The sequence below is a fragment of the Helicoverpa zea genome, chromosome 26 (genome assembly GCF_022581195.2).
Source record: "Helicoverpa zea isolate HzStark_Cry1AcR chromosome 26, ilHelZeax1.1, whole genome shotgun sequence".
NCBI classification, from domain to species: domain Eukaryota; kingdom Metazoa; phylum Arthropoda; class Insecta; order Lepidoptera; family Noctuidae; genus Helicoverpa; species Helicoverpa zea.
This window is the reverse complement of record NC_061477.1, coordinates 874,821-891,289: the sequence shown is the minus strand read 5'-3', so window position 1 is coordinate 891,289 and position 16,469 is coordinate 874,821. Positions and strand designations below refer to the sequence as shown.

At 33.8% G+C, this 16,469-nt stretch overlaps 2 protein-coding genes across 4 annotated transcripts in view; one reads left to right on the top strand and one right to left on the bottom strand.

The window, feature by feature from the left end:
- Window positions 1-309: 309 nt before the first annotated feature.
- LOC124642991 (zinc finger protein 62-like) lies at window positions 310-7,611 on the bottom strand. 2 transcript variants are annotated; one of them, XM_047181822.1, is made up of 3 exons: window positions 7,090-7,608; window positions 6,150-6,902; window positions 310-2,975 (listed from the first exon to the last, which is right to left on the bottom strand). In XM_047181822.1, the coding sequence occupies exons 1-3, from the start codon at window positions 7,423-7,425 to the stop codon at window positions 1,653-1,655; spliced, it is 2,412 nt and encodes an 803-aa protein (XP_047037778.1). In that variant the 5' UTR covers window positions 7,426-7,608; the 3' UTR covers window positions 310-1,652. The 2 variants fall into 2 exon arrangements, with proteins under 2 accessions (XP_047037778.1, XP_047037776.1); XM_047181820.1 differs by lacking the exon at window positions 310-2,975 and adding an exon at window positions 3,616-5,746 and having other exon boundaries at window positions 7,090-7,611.
- Window positions 7,612-8,089: 478 nt separating this feature from the next.
- The window catches only part of LOC124643106 (EH domain-binding protein 1), a 50,663-nt gene continuing 42,283 nt past the window's right edge, over window positions 8,090-16,469 (top strand). The window contains exon 1 of one of the 2 annotated variants that reach the window (XM_047181962.1): window positions 8,090-8,318. The gene's annotated coding sequence lies outside the window, so the exon portion shown is untranslated. Of the gene's footprint in view, window positions 8,319-8,438; window positions 8,629-16,469 lie in introns of those variants that run through there. The other variant, XM_047181963.1, reaches the window with a different exon arrangement.

Sequence of the window (16,469 nt, the reverse complement as noted above, 5' to 3'; positions counted from 1 at the left end):
TGGGCTATATGGGAATACTAGCTTCCGCCCGCAGCATATTCCGCGCGGAGAGCTAATAAAGAACAGCCTATGTGTTAATAAAGGGTATCACCTACCTACATACCAAATTTTAACCAAATTGGTTCAGCCGTTTGTGCGTGAAAGAATAACAAACATATCTACATTTATTTACACATTCTCACAAACTTTTAGATTTATAATATTAGTAGGAAGTAGGATGGGACTATGCATACCTACATACCTCACTCTACACGCACATTCTTTATTTTTTAATAATTTCATACCAAAATAACAGGAATAAAAAAAACATTTCTAGCAATGTAAATATAATCCTCTTTATTTATTCAATTAACATATACCTTAAATCTAATACAATATTGTGTCTGCAGTACCTATATCGATACTTATTGCTATGACAATTTCGGACACCTAATTAATTTAATATTTAAAAAAGGAAAATTTAATTACATAGAATAGTGAGTAACCCAATTAGTTTTGCGCAATCCAAAAGTGTTGCGCAGTTTTTGCGCAATCCAATAATAGTTGAGCAGTTTTTGCGCAATTATTACAAAAGTTAGCGCAATAAGCGCAACATGGCCTAGGTTAGTATAAAGAAAGTGCGATAAGAAGTTTTGGTTTGCTTTATAGATTGCAAAGAAATAACAGTTAGTTTTGCAAATATAACTTATCAAATACTATTATAGTTTGTGATTTTACGTATACAGCAATTTATGAACCAATTTTAACATATATTATTTTCATCAGGTATTATATGTCTTTCTTACAATATAAGGCATTTTCGATAAATTGTAAGTATCTATTTAAATTGGAACCAATAAAAACTTATGCATACATACATATCGGAGAACCTAATTAAGCTTTTTGGTCGGTTTACTGTTCATTATTTACTTAGCTAAGGGTGAGTTGCTCCATCTAATTATAAAAACTATAACGATAAGCAATCCATAACCAGCCGTTTACCCGCCTCCCATTGGTCACATCGGTGTTTTGATGGTCAAATTCAATTATGATTATAGTTAAATGGTGCAACTTACCGTAATTGGTAAACAATATTGTACCAAAAACAACCATGACAATAGTAACATTTTTATGTTAAAAAATTTCGATTATTGCATATATTTTTCAAGTATTTACAAATAAAAGTATACTATGGCTAATCATGAAGCTTGAAATTTTTAATATAAATTGGGATAAACTATTTTTTTACGTTGGTAATACCGTGCGACTAGGGCTGCCATATTTATAATTTCAGGACGAGTGAGAGCGAGATGCAATAAAACTTACTGCATAGAACCTTCTTTTATTACACATAATATTACATCAATAAAAAAATAACCCCATTTAAAAAATATGTTTTGGCGTGGCGCAGTTTCCAGTGAAAGCTTGTTAGGCACGTATCTTCTTAAATTGAATGTGTACTATGAATTATTATTGCATCATCCAAATCATAATTAAAACCACAATTAGTCCAAGTTTAAGGACATTACAAATATAATCTGTGTACTTTACAATACATTTGAGTAACTTATAAAAATAACTTGATTATTATAGCAATTTCAATAATATTATTTGCAATTCAAATAGCAATTTTGCTACTAAAAATTCAAGCCAAAAAATGGCTTGAATCCCCGCTAAATGACGCTATGATCCTTGTTAACATGTTTTTTGAGTTCAAATTTGTTTGAAAAGATAGATTTGCAAATTCTACAGCAAAATTGGCCTCCATGGTAGACTTTCATATGCTCTCTGACTTTGGAAACTGAATAAAATGATTGTCCACAAACTTGACAGCAAAAAGGTTTAGCTCCTATATGTTTTCTCACGTGAATAACTAATTGCTTTCTACTTTTAAGAATCTTGCCACAGAAAACACAGTTTTCCTTCGAAGGCATACCATGTACCTTTTTATGATTTTTCAAATTATTCTCAGTATAGAACTGTCTTTCACACATGTCGCAGTTATAAGGCTTAATTTGTAAATGTATTTTATTTACATGGAGCGAGAGTTCATTGTCGTTTGAACATTCTTTCTCGCAAAAACTGCACGTTTGGGCTCGTTTGTCTTTTAACATTTTTAATTTGGTTGAATGCCTTTGTATGTGGTTGTCGTAATGAGCTTGAGTTGCATAGACCTTATTGCACAGTTGGCAAGCTTTCAAATAATGTTGTCTTTCATGAGTCTGAAGCTTCAGCACATCAGTATAAGTCCGCCCACATATCCTACATGACAGATAAAAGCTCTGTTTCAACAAATGTTCCATCTTAGTATGTTCATACAAATAGAATTTAGACTTAAACTTACTAGCACAGATAATACACTGAACTTTTTTACTAACATGTTTCAAAATATGTCTTTTTAGGAAATAGTCGGATATGAAATGTTTGCTACAGATTGGACAAGTGTATTTAACTAAAACCTTTTTAACTTTCTTCTTTTTGTTGAATGTCAAAAATTCGCTGCAAACATCTACCGGGTATTTGTTATTACTATTACTCTGTAAGCCGTTAACTAATTTCTTATTTCTATACGTTTTAGTTGCCGTTCTAGCTAAATTCTCTATATCTGGTATTGGAGTTAAATCTACTTTATATTCAGTTTTTACATCAGGTTTCATTTCAACGGGTCTATCTTCTTCGCTCTCACTGTCCGATTTCAGTCTAAATTCATCTTCTAGAACGTCTACTTTTAGTTTAGTTTCATCTATAGGTTCATTCTCATCTAGAAGTAACGTTTCATCAATTTCTGGGGGTGCCATGATAACGGGGGGTGAAACTTGTACAAAAACATTAGTATGGGGTTCGATATCCTTAAGGTTTTCTAGCATAAGACCGATGCATAAATCTAGACGTTCCCTAGTGAAGATAAATTGGTGAATGAATACGTATGAAGTGATCGCATGGTTAAGGCACTGTTCGCATATTTTTGTCCCAATGAAGTTGTGTAGGTAGAGCATCTGCAACAAAAATTTTGAATTAAAAATTAATATTAAAAAGCTTTGGATTTTTGGGCGGGATAAGTATGGAAATAGGCGTGACGACAGGGTTAAAAAAATAGTCATTCTAATTGGTCCGGCTTTTAGATTACGAAAAAAAATTTGGACATGTACAGTCAACTTCTGGTCAGTGGTATAGTAACAGTTTTATAGGAAAGTCCTACTTATTACTATTGAGTTAAGGTGCGCGTCAGTTACCACTGCTGTGCGGTCTACCGTACTTATTATTTTAATATAAACACGAAAAATTAACTGAGATATAAGGTATTAAAGGTTGAGAGTGTTAGTTTGTGACGTCACGTTTAAGTTAAAGTACCTAAAATTGACGTAACACAAAATTAAATCGTTTTGTATCTTCGTTGTTATTAAATAAATAAAATAAAAATCTTACATTATCAGGCGTCGACGGCCCATAGCGTGTTAGTAAACATGTTATTGGACTATGAGAGATAATAAAAAATACGCGTCCATTATTTTTGGGTTATCTAAAAGACGGACTAATTACTTTTTCGCGTTATGCCTATTGGGGTTTTTAGGGACAATAATAGACGAAATCGCTTCGTGAATATTTAAATAATGGATGTAATAAAAAAACTTTAAAAAATGGCAGCACTAGTAAGTTTTAATTGTCATCAAATGAGTAATGTGAGAACAACCTACTAGCTAAGATTATTATAATTATGAGTAACTTTATAATACTGTTTTAGTTTTTTAATTAAGATTAATTAGTTTAAAGAAAAAAACTTACATTAAATAACATAGCAAAAGCAGCAATATGTCTTATACTAGACAGAAATATGTAAGAAAAAATTATACTTATGCATAATGAATCAGGGCTGTTATGGAGCTCCTAAATGGAAATTAGAAAAAAAACTGTAATCCATTTACTATCCAGAATATAAATACAGATAACGAGAATATCTGCAAAAATAAATTTTCTAGCCCGTAACAACCCTTACTAATCAATAATACTTAGCAATAAATGAGTAGACAGATACAAAATCTTCAAACTATTTATGAAAAGCCTTTGGAATGTTCCGGACAGCCCTTTTTATCCTTCTATCACCCTTGTCAGTTTGTACAAACTGTGAACCAATATTGAATTGTATATTAGTCCCCATAAATGGCCCAATATTTGCACCCAAAGTTTGAGTTGGTGCAAATGTTGGAACCAAGTTTGTGACAGGCACATATTCTTCAATATCCATTTGTTCCGTGACTTTGGTATTGAAATTATAATTTACAGAGTCCGTTTCTATGTCCATACTTTGTGTAGTATTTGTTTCTTTGTCTGTTACTTCAATAGTTTCACATTTCATATCCATCATTGATGTTTCTTCTATTATTATAAGCGGTTCAGCTGTTTTAGCTGTAGAAACATTATTTTCACTTATATCTTGCTTTTTAGGTATTTCAAAGAATGTATTGTTGTTCCCAAATGTAATTCTGCAGTCGCCATTTTCAATAAATTTCTTAGATTCACAACAACAGCAAGTGAATCTATCCTTGTTGTTTTCAGTTAGGCATACATTACACTGCCAAGCTTTTTGTATATCTTGCTTGATATTTTCTTTAACTTCTATGGGGTTTTCAAGTCCCATTGTGTTAACAGTTGTATTATTTTCGATTTTTTTGTCATTTTCAACATTAATAGGTTTCTTGCAGTGTTCACATTTATTTTGTTTAGTAAATATCCAACAGAATTTGCAATCTGTTTCAAACATTTTTGATGATTCAGCTGTCTTCTTCATCATTTCTTCAATATTAGTTTTTCTAGTAGTTTTATCAAATATCCAATTTAAACCAGTCGTTTTGTTAACAGGACCCATTATATCTTTATTTATGTTCTTTTCAAGAATGGGTGTGAAGTCAATAACTTCGTTTTCAGAAGTTTCAAATTCAGGATTCGAAAAATTAAATATTGTAATTGTATCTTTTTTAAGGTGTTGAACATCAGTTTCCAAAGTTATAGGTTTCGAAAAAGGAAAAATATTTGGCCCATATTGAAGTGGAACTTTCTCAGTAAAATTATTGCCACCCATTTCCTTAAGATTGGCAAATATGTTTAGTTTTTGGTTTTTAGTACAACCTGTTTCTTGATAAAGTTCTACCGCATTTATTTCATCTTTTGTCTTGAAAATGTTTTTAGTTATATCCTTGTCTTGCTTAGTATTTGTGGCAATTTTATCATCTTCATAATTGTTCCTATTGACATCCATTTCTGCATGACCTACCTTTACATTCTTTGCAAAGTTAATTTCTATGGTATCATCTTTCAAAGATTTTATATTTGTGTCTGTTATTTCATTAATATTATCATGAAAAGACATTTTAATTAATTCTTCTTCATCACTAATATTTAGAGTTTTGTGTACAGATTTCAAATTGTCAGATACATCCATTTCATTATCAGTTTCTGTTTTATTAACTTTATCAATTTCCATTGCAACTTCATCACTTATTTCAATACATTTAGATACTTGAACATCAAAATTGTTAGTCTTTAGTTCATTAGTACCGATTATAAAATTTGGGTCTGGATCACAGAAAACATAGTGATAAAAATCATCTGTTTTAAACTTTTCTGCCTTTACAATAATAGGATTGGACCAATAAAACTTTATTTCTACATCATCTTCCTCAGTTTCTTGGTATTTTCTTTTTCTTTTCGTAATAGTCATTATATTAGCTTTCTGGGGTATATGTAATTCTTGGTACTTGTATGATTTTCGCTAGAAAAGGAATCACCTCTTACAGATGGAACTTGCAAGAATTTCTCACAGAATAAAGGCTTTTTAAAAAAATTTTGCAATCGCACTTAAAATTTAGGAAAATGACTGTTCTCGATCAAGTACAGTGACTTCTAATGGGTTAACTAGAGATTGATCAATCAAGGAAGAATGGGAATAATAAATTGTACATACTAAAGTTAACAGTCGCTAGTGCAATAATGAAATTGATGCTTTAAATATTGCTTTTACTTTTAAATAAGCAATTGTATCAAGGTGGTAAAAAGTAGAAGTATAGATTGATGGAGTTGCTAATGCTTACTAAGCCATGATAAGCATAGTTGAGCAATGATAATGTACTTATTTTATGAGCAGAATAAAGGTAATATAAAGAATAAATACTTACATCAGGCAGCGTAGAAGCTAGCACCGTATACAGTGTTTTATCCCCCACCAGTTCAGGACAACTTCCATGAATGCAGACCATTTTATCCAACTCCACTAAGTTGCTTGACTTCTTCAGACAAATTAGGCACAGTTGGTCCGTTTTCTTCTCAATCAAATGTTCCATGACACTTTTGAACTTATGCTTTTCTATATGCTGTAAATGCTGTTCGTAATTCTCTGTTATGTTACCGCATTCTTTACATTTAAATGTCTTATCAGCTTCTGACATCTGTTTACCACGAACGTGGACTTGTGTGTGATGCTTTTTCAATTGGTTATGTTTTATAAAAGCTTTACCGCATAACCGACAGTGGTACCACATGGTTTTCGGATGCAATTTTTCATGGTTCAGCAATGTTTCTAAGTTAGGGAGTACTTGCCAACACTTTTTGCATTCAAATTCGTTCCAATCGGGTTCGTTGCTCAATGATTCTGTTTGTAAGTTGATGAGGTGTCTAATAGGTTCGGCGTAATCCATTACTTTTTTATGTTCAGCATATAAAACGTTGTAGTTCGGTTTTAGTTTCTGTCTGCCTCGTTTTTTCGGTCTATCTATGGGGTCTAGTTTTGTTAGTTTTTCGTCCATGTCTATGAAACAGTTGTTTAGAGCGCGTTCCGCTTGTTCGCACTGCTGTGTGAAGAGATATGCGTTTAACGCTTTGTCAACACACTTCTGACAGATGCTCTCTGGGAATTCTTGGTTCTCGCTCACCTGAAATATGAGGATATAATTTACTTTTTAATATTGCATATAGTTCAGGCCGGTTATACAAATTTTTTCAACAAAGTGACACAATTTTGATCAAGTTTGATGTGAACGGATTCAGAATAATAATACTGACAGAAACTACTTAAAAGCATTGAAATTACATTGATACCATATATTTTTGATAACTTACCTTGAAAGGATAGAAACAAGCTATCATCTCTCTGATTGTTATTTTATAAATGGCTCCTGTGCCCGCAATCTGCATGATCTGATCCAGTTCGGACAAACCAGGTGATATTCTCAAGCAATAACGACATACTTTCGATTTTAGTTTTCCACTCAGCAAATACTCAACCGCCACTTTTGTAGTCAACGGTTCACCAAGTTCCGAGACCTTTCCTGATGGTTTAGAAGCTTCTTTAACATTATTAGACACAGGAGGTGCGTTTCCCTGCTTTTTAGGTGTCTTTGAATACGTTTTCTTCGTATTCATCAGGCATAATTCGGGAAAAATATCCTCGTCCATATTTAGGTTAGACGAAGATTATTGTTTTTATGTAGTCTGTTAGAATCTTTTACATATTACAAGCACGGTTCGTAGTTGTAACACGTAATTTTAGTATTTGGAAGAACGTTTCAATAGGTAAATGTAAATAATTAAAATATTTCCGATGACACCGCCAAGCTAGTACGAAAATGGCGGAAAGAGAAGAGCGTCGATGTCAAATAATTGTCAAAAAGACGTCACCTAAAGACGCTACATTTCATGCTATAACCTCGTTCGAATAAGATTAGCATTTACATTGTGAAACTGGCGCATATCATTTTGAAGGAATATTTATTCTTATATAAAACGTATTTTATTTAATACCTTAATTTGAACACCGTCGAGTAAAAAAATCCGTGAATTTGACATAAAAATATCTGCATGAAACGAAACGATTTCAGCCTGTTCTGTTTCGGGTATAAAGCATCAATAATCTTATATCAAAACATGCAGATTTTCTTGACTTTTGCGACTATTACGTTTTTACTGTGTGATATAATTAATAAATTCTAGTTTTTTATGTTATTTCAGTAGTAATAACACCAAATAATGATAGTAACAGCAAATTAAATTGTATATATTTTTGTAATAATTTCACCATCGGTTATTGACGAAATCGAATAGAAAAATAACACGCCCTAGTCCGCAACACCAATTTACACAAACGTCAAAAATGGACATAAAATTTTACTGCTCTATCTAATTTTTCCTGAAAAATAATCATTCACAAAAAAACTGGTTTCGTCATCTTTGCGCGATTGAAATCCTGTGTTAAAAATACTGTTTCTGTGTTCAGTGTTAGTCAGTGTGGACAGTTATGACCTGTTTTCATTTATGGTGTAAGGCTTAAAGGCATCGATACTTTGCTTACAGTGAGTATAAAAAAGCTGAGACCCCGTCAAGGCTAGGTCTCGTAACTTAATTATTAATTATCTGTTCAGATGATATCACTGTTAGTTCTTTGAACTTTATTTTCGTGATGTAAGACAAGTTTTGTGAAAATAATGTTTCCTTTGAGTTTTGAAAGTTATTTTTAGACGTTAGAGTACGCAATTACAGCTGGGTTTGTTTGTGTAGTGTTTATAGTGTGGTAATTTAAATTTGGAACACTTAAAGGATTCTCTTTGATTGGTAGCTGAAGTGGTAGTCAAGTTTACTTCCTGTAGCTTTTAAAAATAGTCTGTGAGTATTTTTATTCCTTATTTTATTTCATAGAGATTCGAGTTTGGTTGCCCATTTATCTTTTTGCAACATATTTAACTTATTCATTTGGTATTAATCTTACCTAATAATATTTTTTTTTGTTATTTGTATCGACAGTTAAATTATTATCCATAGTATTAGTTCCCTACTATATATTCAATACAACTTCTCCTATGAATAAAAAGGTAAATTTTTACTCAAAAGTTTTCCTATGAATTATCTAGTTCTAGTTAACAATTTTATCCTACATTTGCTCCCTGCTAAAATAACTATTGATGGCATTTTACATAAATTAGGCATCATCATAATAATATATTTTCTAGGTATTAATCCATTTCATAGTCAAACAAAACATGTTTAACTCCATTTCTTTTTAACAAATTAAATATGTTATCCATGTATGTTGAAGAGCTCAAGCTAAAAATAGCTTTTGTATTAATGATTACAAAGCTATAACTCATACAAATAATATGAATAAACATTCAACTACTTGGTAAACATCTGTTGACCATATAAACAAAATTGTAGTCATGCCATGAAATACAAATGGTTACTAACTGTATCATTATTTTGATGCATGATTTGGCTGTACTTATAGATATAAATAGGACACATTTTGTTTGTTTTTTCTAAAGTTATCAATCTGGCTTGAAATAGTAACAAACATGTAAAACCCGCATTCGTAAACGTTCACTTCTATAAAATTTTTGTGTCTTTGTACCCTAAAAGCTCTGAGACTACTGAACCGATTTGAAAAATTCTTTCACTGTTGGAAAACTACATTTTATCCGAGTAACATAGGCTATATTTTACTCCGGTACAGGCAGTAGTTTCCATGGGACATGAGTAAAACTGTGGGAAAACTGCTAGTTTCTTATAAGTTAATGCCAAAATTACATAGTTATCACAAACATAAATTATTGTGAAACATGGAATATCAATGTTATCCTTGTATTTTTTGTTGTGTTGACTAAGTTCTCAAAATATATCTGCAGTCACAGATGTTAATAATGAATCATCATTTATGAAATACCTATCTTGCAGTACTTGAATATAAGTGTTCTGTGTTAATACTTCAGCGACAAAGATTCTTTATCCCATTCTTTGTTCACCCTAGGTAAGACTAGTTATTAAACTGAAATGACTTCTGACTACCCGTAACAACTGCCAAAGATGTTCAAATGCCAGCCATGGTGTCCCAAGATAAAAACACATAAAGAAACAAACTCATAAACTCTACCTCTTTTTATAGATTTTACCCCACTCTTCAATAGTTTTCACATACAAGGCTAAAACTTATTTAGAATCTCTTGAAAACCTTGCAAATAGGTATACATAAGAAATATTTGACCTATGCATTATATTATTTTCCTCATAGCAATTATTATTACATTAAGTTTATTAACTTTATTTGATAAATATATTGTTATTGTACTTGCAGCAAGTCTAATGAGGCTTTATATCATTACAGTTATTATTTATGCATTCATCGAGCCGTAGACAATACAAACTTATTGTTATCTAAATCTGTGCAAGTGTGACAAATTATGCTAAAGGAGGATTTGCAAATGAGGTGCTTATACCTACTTATTTAGCAAGATATCAATATATTTGATTGGTCATCCTATCAGGATGCAGCTGAGTGCTAGTGTTTTATAAAGAGTGCCTTTCTGACCTCCACAACCCAGTCACCCAGACAACCCCTAACAGATTGGTTGCCGGACGTATTGGCAGCTGACTACCTGTAACGACTGCCATATGTTGCTATATGTAATACTAGCTTCTGCCAGCGGTTTCACCCGCATCCCGTGGGAACTACTTCCCGTACCGGGATAAAAAGTAGCCTAAAGCCTTCCTCGATAAATGGGCTATCTAACACTGAAAGAAATTTTCAAATCGGACCAGTAGTTCCTGAGATTAGCACGTTCAAACAAACAAAGAAACTCTTCAGCTTTATAATATTAGTATAGATTTTTATGAGGTCTACTCAAGTTAAAATCACTGACATATACCAAAAGGACAAAGCGCTCTCTAAAATCAACCGAACACATCGAAAAATTTGCTCTAAAATTCGACAACAACCAGATAACTAGCTTCCGGCTTCGCATTAAAAATAAAAACATAACAGTATCAATAATCATACCACATAAACTCAAAACCTGTTTGAATGAGTCATTCAACCTCAAAACTAACAAAGATATGCAAATGAGTGAATCTGACGTATTGGAAGAACTTCGGAAGTGGTTGAACCATTTGCTGTAACCCATTAACTGTCGGAGCAAATAAATTAACACTGCGGGTCATTGTGTGGCCTTAATAACCATAAATAATTGTTTGTTTGCCGTTAATTTTGGTTTCCGCTTCAATTTTTTGGTAGTAGCCGCGGTCGGTTTAAAATTCTTTAACATTAAAGTACTGATTGAAATACGAAAAAGGCACAGTCCTATTTATCGCTCAGTAGCCGTATTACCACGGTTTCACCCGCGTCCAGTGGGATTCTACTGCTTGCACCTTGAAACAATGTAGGTAGCCCATCCATGTTACTCGTGAAGGAACAGGGGCCCGATTCTTCTAAGTTAATAATGCCAAAATCGAATAGAAATCGAATCGCAATATGATCGCAATAGCAGTTTTAACCATATCGGGCATTCTGCTACTAATATAAGACCAATCGTATTCCAACGACATTCGATTGGTTTGCGATTGGTCTGCTATTTTGGTGATTTTGATCTATACGGTAGTTTGCTCTACAATCATATTGCAATAGTTAATCATTTGCAGACGAAATGATTAATTATTGAATGACAGAAAAGGATAAAAAAGTTTATTTCAAAGAAAAAATAACGGAATGCCACAAACGTTTCAATCGTAATCGAGTCGGGATTGGATCGCAGTCGAACGTGAATCGTGTGTAGAAGAATCGGCCCCCTGAACGATTGGAACAGTAAAATATTTTTTTTTAATCGGTTCAGTAGTTACGGAGCTTTTAGAAACAAAAACAAATCGTCTTTGTTATAAGTATATTTATCCTTTTCCCAATCATGTTGGGGTCGGCTTCCAGTCTAACCGGATTCAACTGAGTACCAGTGCTTTACAAGAAGCAACTGCCTATCTGACCTCCTCAACCCAGTTACCCGGGCAACCCGATACCCCTTGGTTAGACTGGTGTCAGACTTACTGGCTTCTGACTACCCGTAACGACTGCCAAGGTTGTTCAATGACAGGCGGGACCTACAGTTTAGTTATAGGTACATAATCGCATAGATAAATTCGGATAGGTTAGATAATATATTTCTACGACCTCTTTAGCAGTCATTTTCATAATTTTGTGATTTCCCCCTGATCTCCAACAAAACAAATGAATAGCAAAGGATATAAGGTAGAACGTATACAACAGATACTGGGTCAGCGTACCCCTTTCACTAAATAAACGAACGTGCGGCAACCCCTATGTTCCCTACCATTATTACACAACCCCTATCTGGTCTTTTGGTTATGTTATTGTAACAGGGTAAGCGGAAAAAAACTTTTTCACCAAAAGAAACCACGTCTAAAAACACCAAAGAGCAAAAAAGCAGGTGTCTTGTGGATGCAGCTATGTTTATTTTGTCATTTAAAAAATGCATTCTCGAATTGAGAACCTCCTCGTTTTTGGGAAGTCGGTAAAAATATGCCCTAGAGCGGAGATACCAACGAACGGTATATTAGACCAAAAATCGCTTTTGCAAACCGAAATCCTTTGCTATTTAGAAGCGCCAAAGTTTGCTTTAAAACCTCAGGATGGCTATCACAAAGCTGAAAGCCGCTTTGTCGAAATTCTAATCTAGAATTTCTGGAGTTTTCGCTCAGCCATAGACTGTTTGGATTGCCAGTATTCCCACAGATAAGGTATGTTATACGTTGCAAAGGTTCAATGCTCGTTATTCGATCTCCTTGAGTTTATTTATATTATTTACGGAGCGATAAACGTTGTGTGCTTAACGGTTTTCCAATAACTTCTCGATGTAGTATTAAAAAATATTAAATACTCTTTGGTAGTTGTGAAAAATATGGCTTCATGATCTTTAAACTTCATGTCAATAACCTAGACACACGACTATTAGGTCTAGCGCTTTAGTGAATTTGGAATTAAGGTGATACGATTTTGATGCTAATCCCAGTACAGCAATATTCTTAACAATTGGAATCAATTTTTAATAAACTAAATTCGTGTAAAAATTTAATGTTGTTGAAGTAATGTGATAATTATAATCCCAACAGCCCTTGAGAAATTGTAACGACCCGTTCCTGAAATACGGACTAGAGACACACAGCCTCCTCCTCCACAGAGTCCTCACAGCAGGAGTTCTCTTTAATTTAGATGAAAATTAAATAAAATAACTATTGAAAGGTGTACTACCAAGTGCATGAAACTGCTCTTGCAGGACACGAGTCTAACAGTTCTTGAGATCTTAAGTAAACATTTACTCCTAGATTAAGCAGTTGTACTAATCCCAAATGCTGAAAAACTACGGCTAAACTAAGAGTTTATGTCTTCTTTGACCTTAATGACAGGTGTCTCAATTGGAACGACCAGTTTCTTTGATTAACGACTTTGATGGTGTCTAGACCGAATGAATAAAAGAACAAGGTTATGCCATAGAGATTGTTAAAGGTAGACTAGAATATGTTACTGGCAGTATACCCCAAAACACCTTAGGCAAATGATGAGGAACAGTATTAAGACAGCCAAAAAGAAGCAACTTATGACTTCTTCTTCCTCCTGCCCTGTTCCCAATTTTATTTGGGGTCGGCGCAATATGTCATCCTGTTCCATTTTCCTCTGTCACTCGTCATACTGACACTCACTCCCTTCGTATTCATGTCATCTTTCAGGCAATCCATCCATCTTTTCTGAGGTCTTCCTCTCCATCCATCAACCTTCATACTTAGCACACACTTTGTTGCATGCACTTATGACTACTCAGATAGTATTACTACTAAGAAAAATCTAGTTAGTGTGTGGTTTCAATTAGATACAGATGACGATGATATTTATTAAACCAATTCCCTAAACTCGGCATATGCAGACAGACACCCAGCATATTTAAATGTTGTTTGATGTTTAGTCACCCGGAAAGCGATGCTGATGGGGTTTTTCAAATGTTAATGTGTGAAAAGGATGGATCAAAGGCGTCTGACAAACGCCATTATCATTCAAAAAGGATGCACGAGTGACCCCTTTTTGTTGTCTTTTGAAAAGTTCAGATGTTTTATGTACACGTAGAAATGGTGTACGGAAAAAGTTGGGAACGCATGTCGTTTTTCAAACGTTTATTATTTTTAGAGAGAGAATTTACTTAAAATTAATAGGCAACTGAAGTGATACATATCCTATTCAGATCCTCAAAACATGCTCAGATATCTAATAACGCAGATAGCCTCTATTTACAATATTTGCAGCCACATTTTCCTTTCAAACTCAAATGTAAAATCATTTATTGAAAGTAAGCTAATTCGATTTGCACTTTTTCATGTTGATATTTACAAAGAACGGAAAAAACTAAAATCCCTTTCACCGCTTCCTAGTGTTATGGTCCTAGCCAGTAGAGGCGATGAACAAACTTCCCAGGAACACAGCTGTGTATTACTGTTTATTATTTCATCACAAAAGCTTCAAGTAACAGTTACCTTATTCGAAAAATTAAAAGACATAGAAACCTAACGTCTTCATCAGTCCCGTCAGTCTTGATTAAGCCCCGTAAAGGCGTATAACGGATAGTTTTATCCGCAGTATTACCCGGGGTTATGAGGTCATGACCTATTTCCCCCCTAGTGCCTCGTAGTTAGCGCAAGGGCTCGTTTGAACGCTTTGAGCATGGTGCTGTGCTTTTCCACTTTCGTTTCGCTCTTTGAGGAAATGTTTTGTTGAGTAGGTAGTTAACTATGATTAAAGGATCGTTTAGAAGCAGATTCAGACGTCTATTGGGCATCCTCTTTTGATTATTGTGGCATTTCGCCAGGTCCTTCAATGTAATGTTTGTAACTTGTAGCTTAGTGATAAGAGAGACAAGAGCAATTGTACTTTTTTCGCTCCTCTGTCCGTTCGTCCGTCTGTCACCAGGCTGTATCACTTGAAGCGTGATAGTTAGAGAGTTTAAATTTTCACAGATGATATATTTCTGTTGCCGCTATAACAACAAATACTGAAAACTAGAATAAAATAAATGTTTTGGGAGCTCCCATACAACAAACGTGATTTTTTTGCTCATTTTAAGTAATGGTACGGAACCCTTCGTGTGCGATTCCGACTCGCACTTGGCCGGTTTTTTTGTATTAGTACACTAAGTTTGCTAAATATTGTTTGCTCTCATAGATTCACGTGACTTTTCGAGCTTCCACTAAGTCCCAAGTGGAAAAAACTACAATGATTTAATCATTAGGATATTAGCTAGAGCAGATGCCATCTGTTAATGAATTGAAAACACATGACATTCAGAGTCGACATGCAGTCACTGCACATTTTTTCTTTTACCTTGAATCTGCCAATTTGCCTAAATAATAACATCAGCCTTTTAAATAGCTGAAGTGTTGGTTTATTTGCTTGAACAAGATAGACTCAGGAACTTCTGGACCGATTTTTCGTCTCAGTCCTATTATTTTAGAAATGCGTTGTATTTGATATATTTTGTATCTGTTTTTTTCTATCTCAATATTTACATGCTGTTTTATAACTGCGGAATGTGTCTAGCACTACAACTTTGTACCAACTCTTGTACCACATTATATGCAAATACATTAAATTATTATTGATTAAAAAAATATTTCAGTTTTTACATGTATCGAAGAAGGATGTAGGCAAAGAGAGAGAATAATAAATATCCTATGGGATGCAAGTAAAACCGCTAGCGCAAGCTAGTTTACAACATCAGATACTAGGATCCAATAACCACGTGGAGTAATCAAGCAAAACTATGCTACGGAATTCCGTAACGAATCGACACCTACACGCATCAGATATCTTAAGATTTGATGACATCATCTCATTATGAGTCATGTACGAAAATAGACCTTATTTTATAGTGCATAAGGTGTAAATAAAACACCTTGAAGTCCGTTCACCTTGCTTGTTTGAAATTCAGTTTTATTTGTAAGTGGATACGGTTGATTTTTGATTGTTTAATGCCCGTTTTCACCAACGAATACCTAAATTTAGGGAGCATTTACGGAACACTTAATAAGAATTTCATTTTCACCAAAGCCTAGGTGTCAATTATAACCTTAAAATTTCACTTAAACTTGGGGGCCCGATTGACGCCTGCTTAAACAACCCCTATCATTATCATTACAGAATACAAACATATTTTGAACCGTTTCTGGCGATGGATAGTGAAATGTACCTTTATATGTTATGTAACACCAAAAATACCATGTTTAAAAAGCAAAAAAAAAACAAAAAAAAAATGAAACGTAAACTTTTAGAAAGTTTAGAAGCTGTGGAGGTTGTGCATATGTAAAATAATAATCATTAGAAGACCACGTACCTATCTTACGTGAAATAGCAGATGACTGAGAAATAAGTACGATGATCATGACTTTTTCATAAGACTAGCCGTTTTCCCGCGGTTTCACCCGCGTCCCGTGGGAGCTACTGCCCGCACCGGGATAAAATATAGCCTATGTTACTCGCAGATAATATAGCTTTCTAATGGTGAAAGAATATTTAAAATCGGTCCCGTAGTTTTTGAGTTTATCCATTACAACCAAACAAACAAAGTTTTCCTCTTTATAATATTAGTATATATATAGATTATAGGTTATCTCTTGCTATGAATGCACTT

Coding starts and splice junctions, on each gene's coding strand:
- LOC124642991 (XM_047181820.1), bottom strand. CDS start 7,425: ATGGACGAGGATATTTTTCCCGAATTATGCCTGATGAATACGAAGAAA. Junction 6,903..7,089: donor CTTGTTTCTATCCTTTCAAG/GTAAGTTATCAA, acceptor CTCATATTTCAG/GTGAGCGAGAACCAAGAATT. Junction 5,747..6,149: donor TAGCTTCTACGCTGCCTGAT/GTAAGTATTTAT, acceptor TTCCTTTTCTAG/CGAAAATCATACAAGTACCA.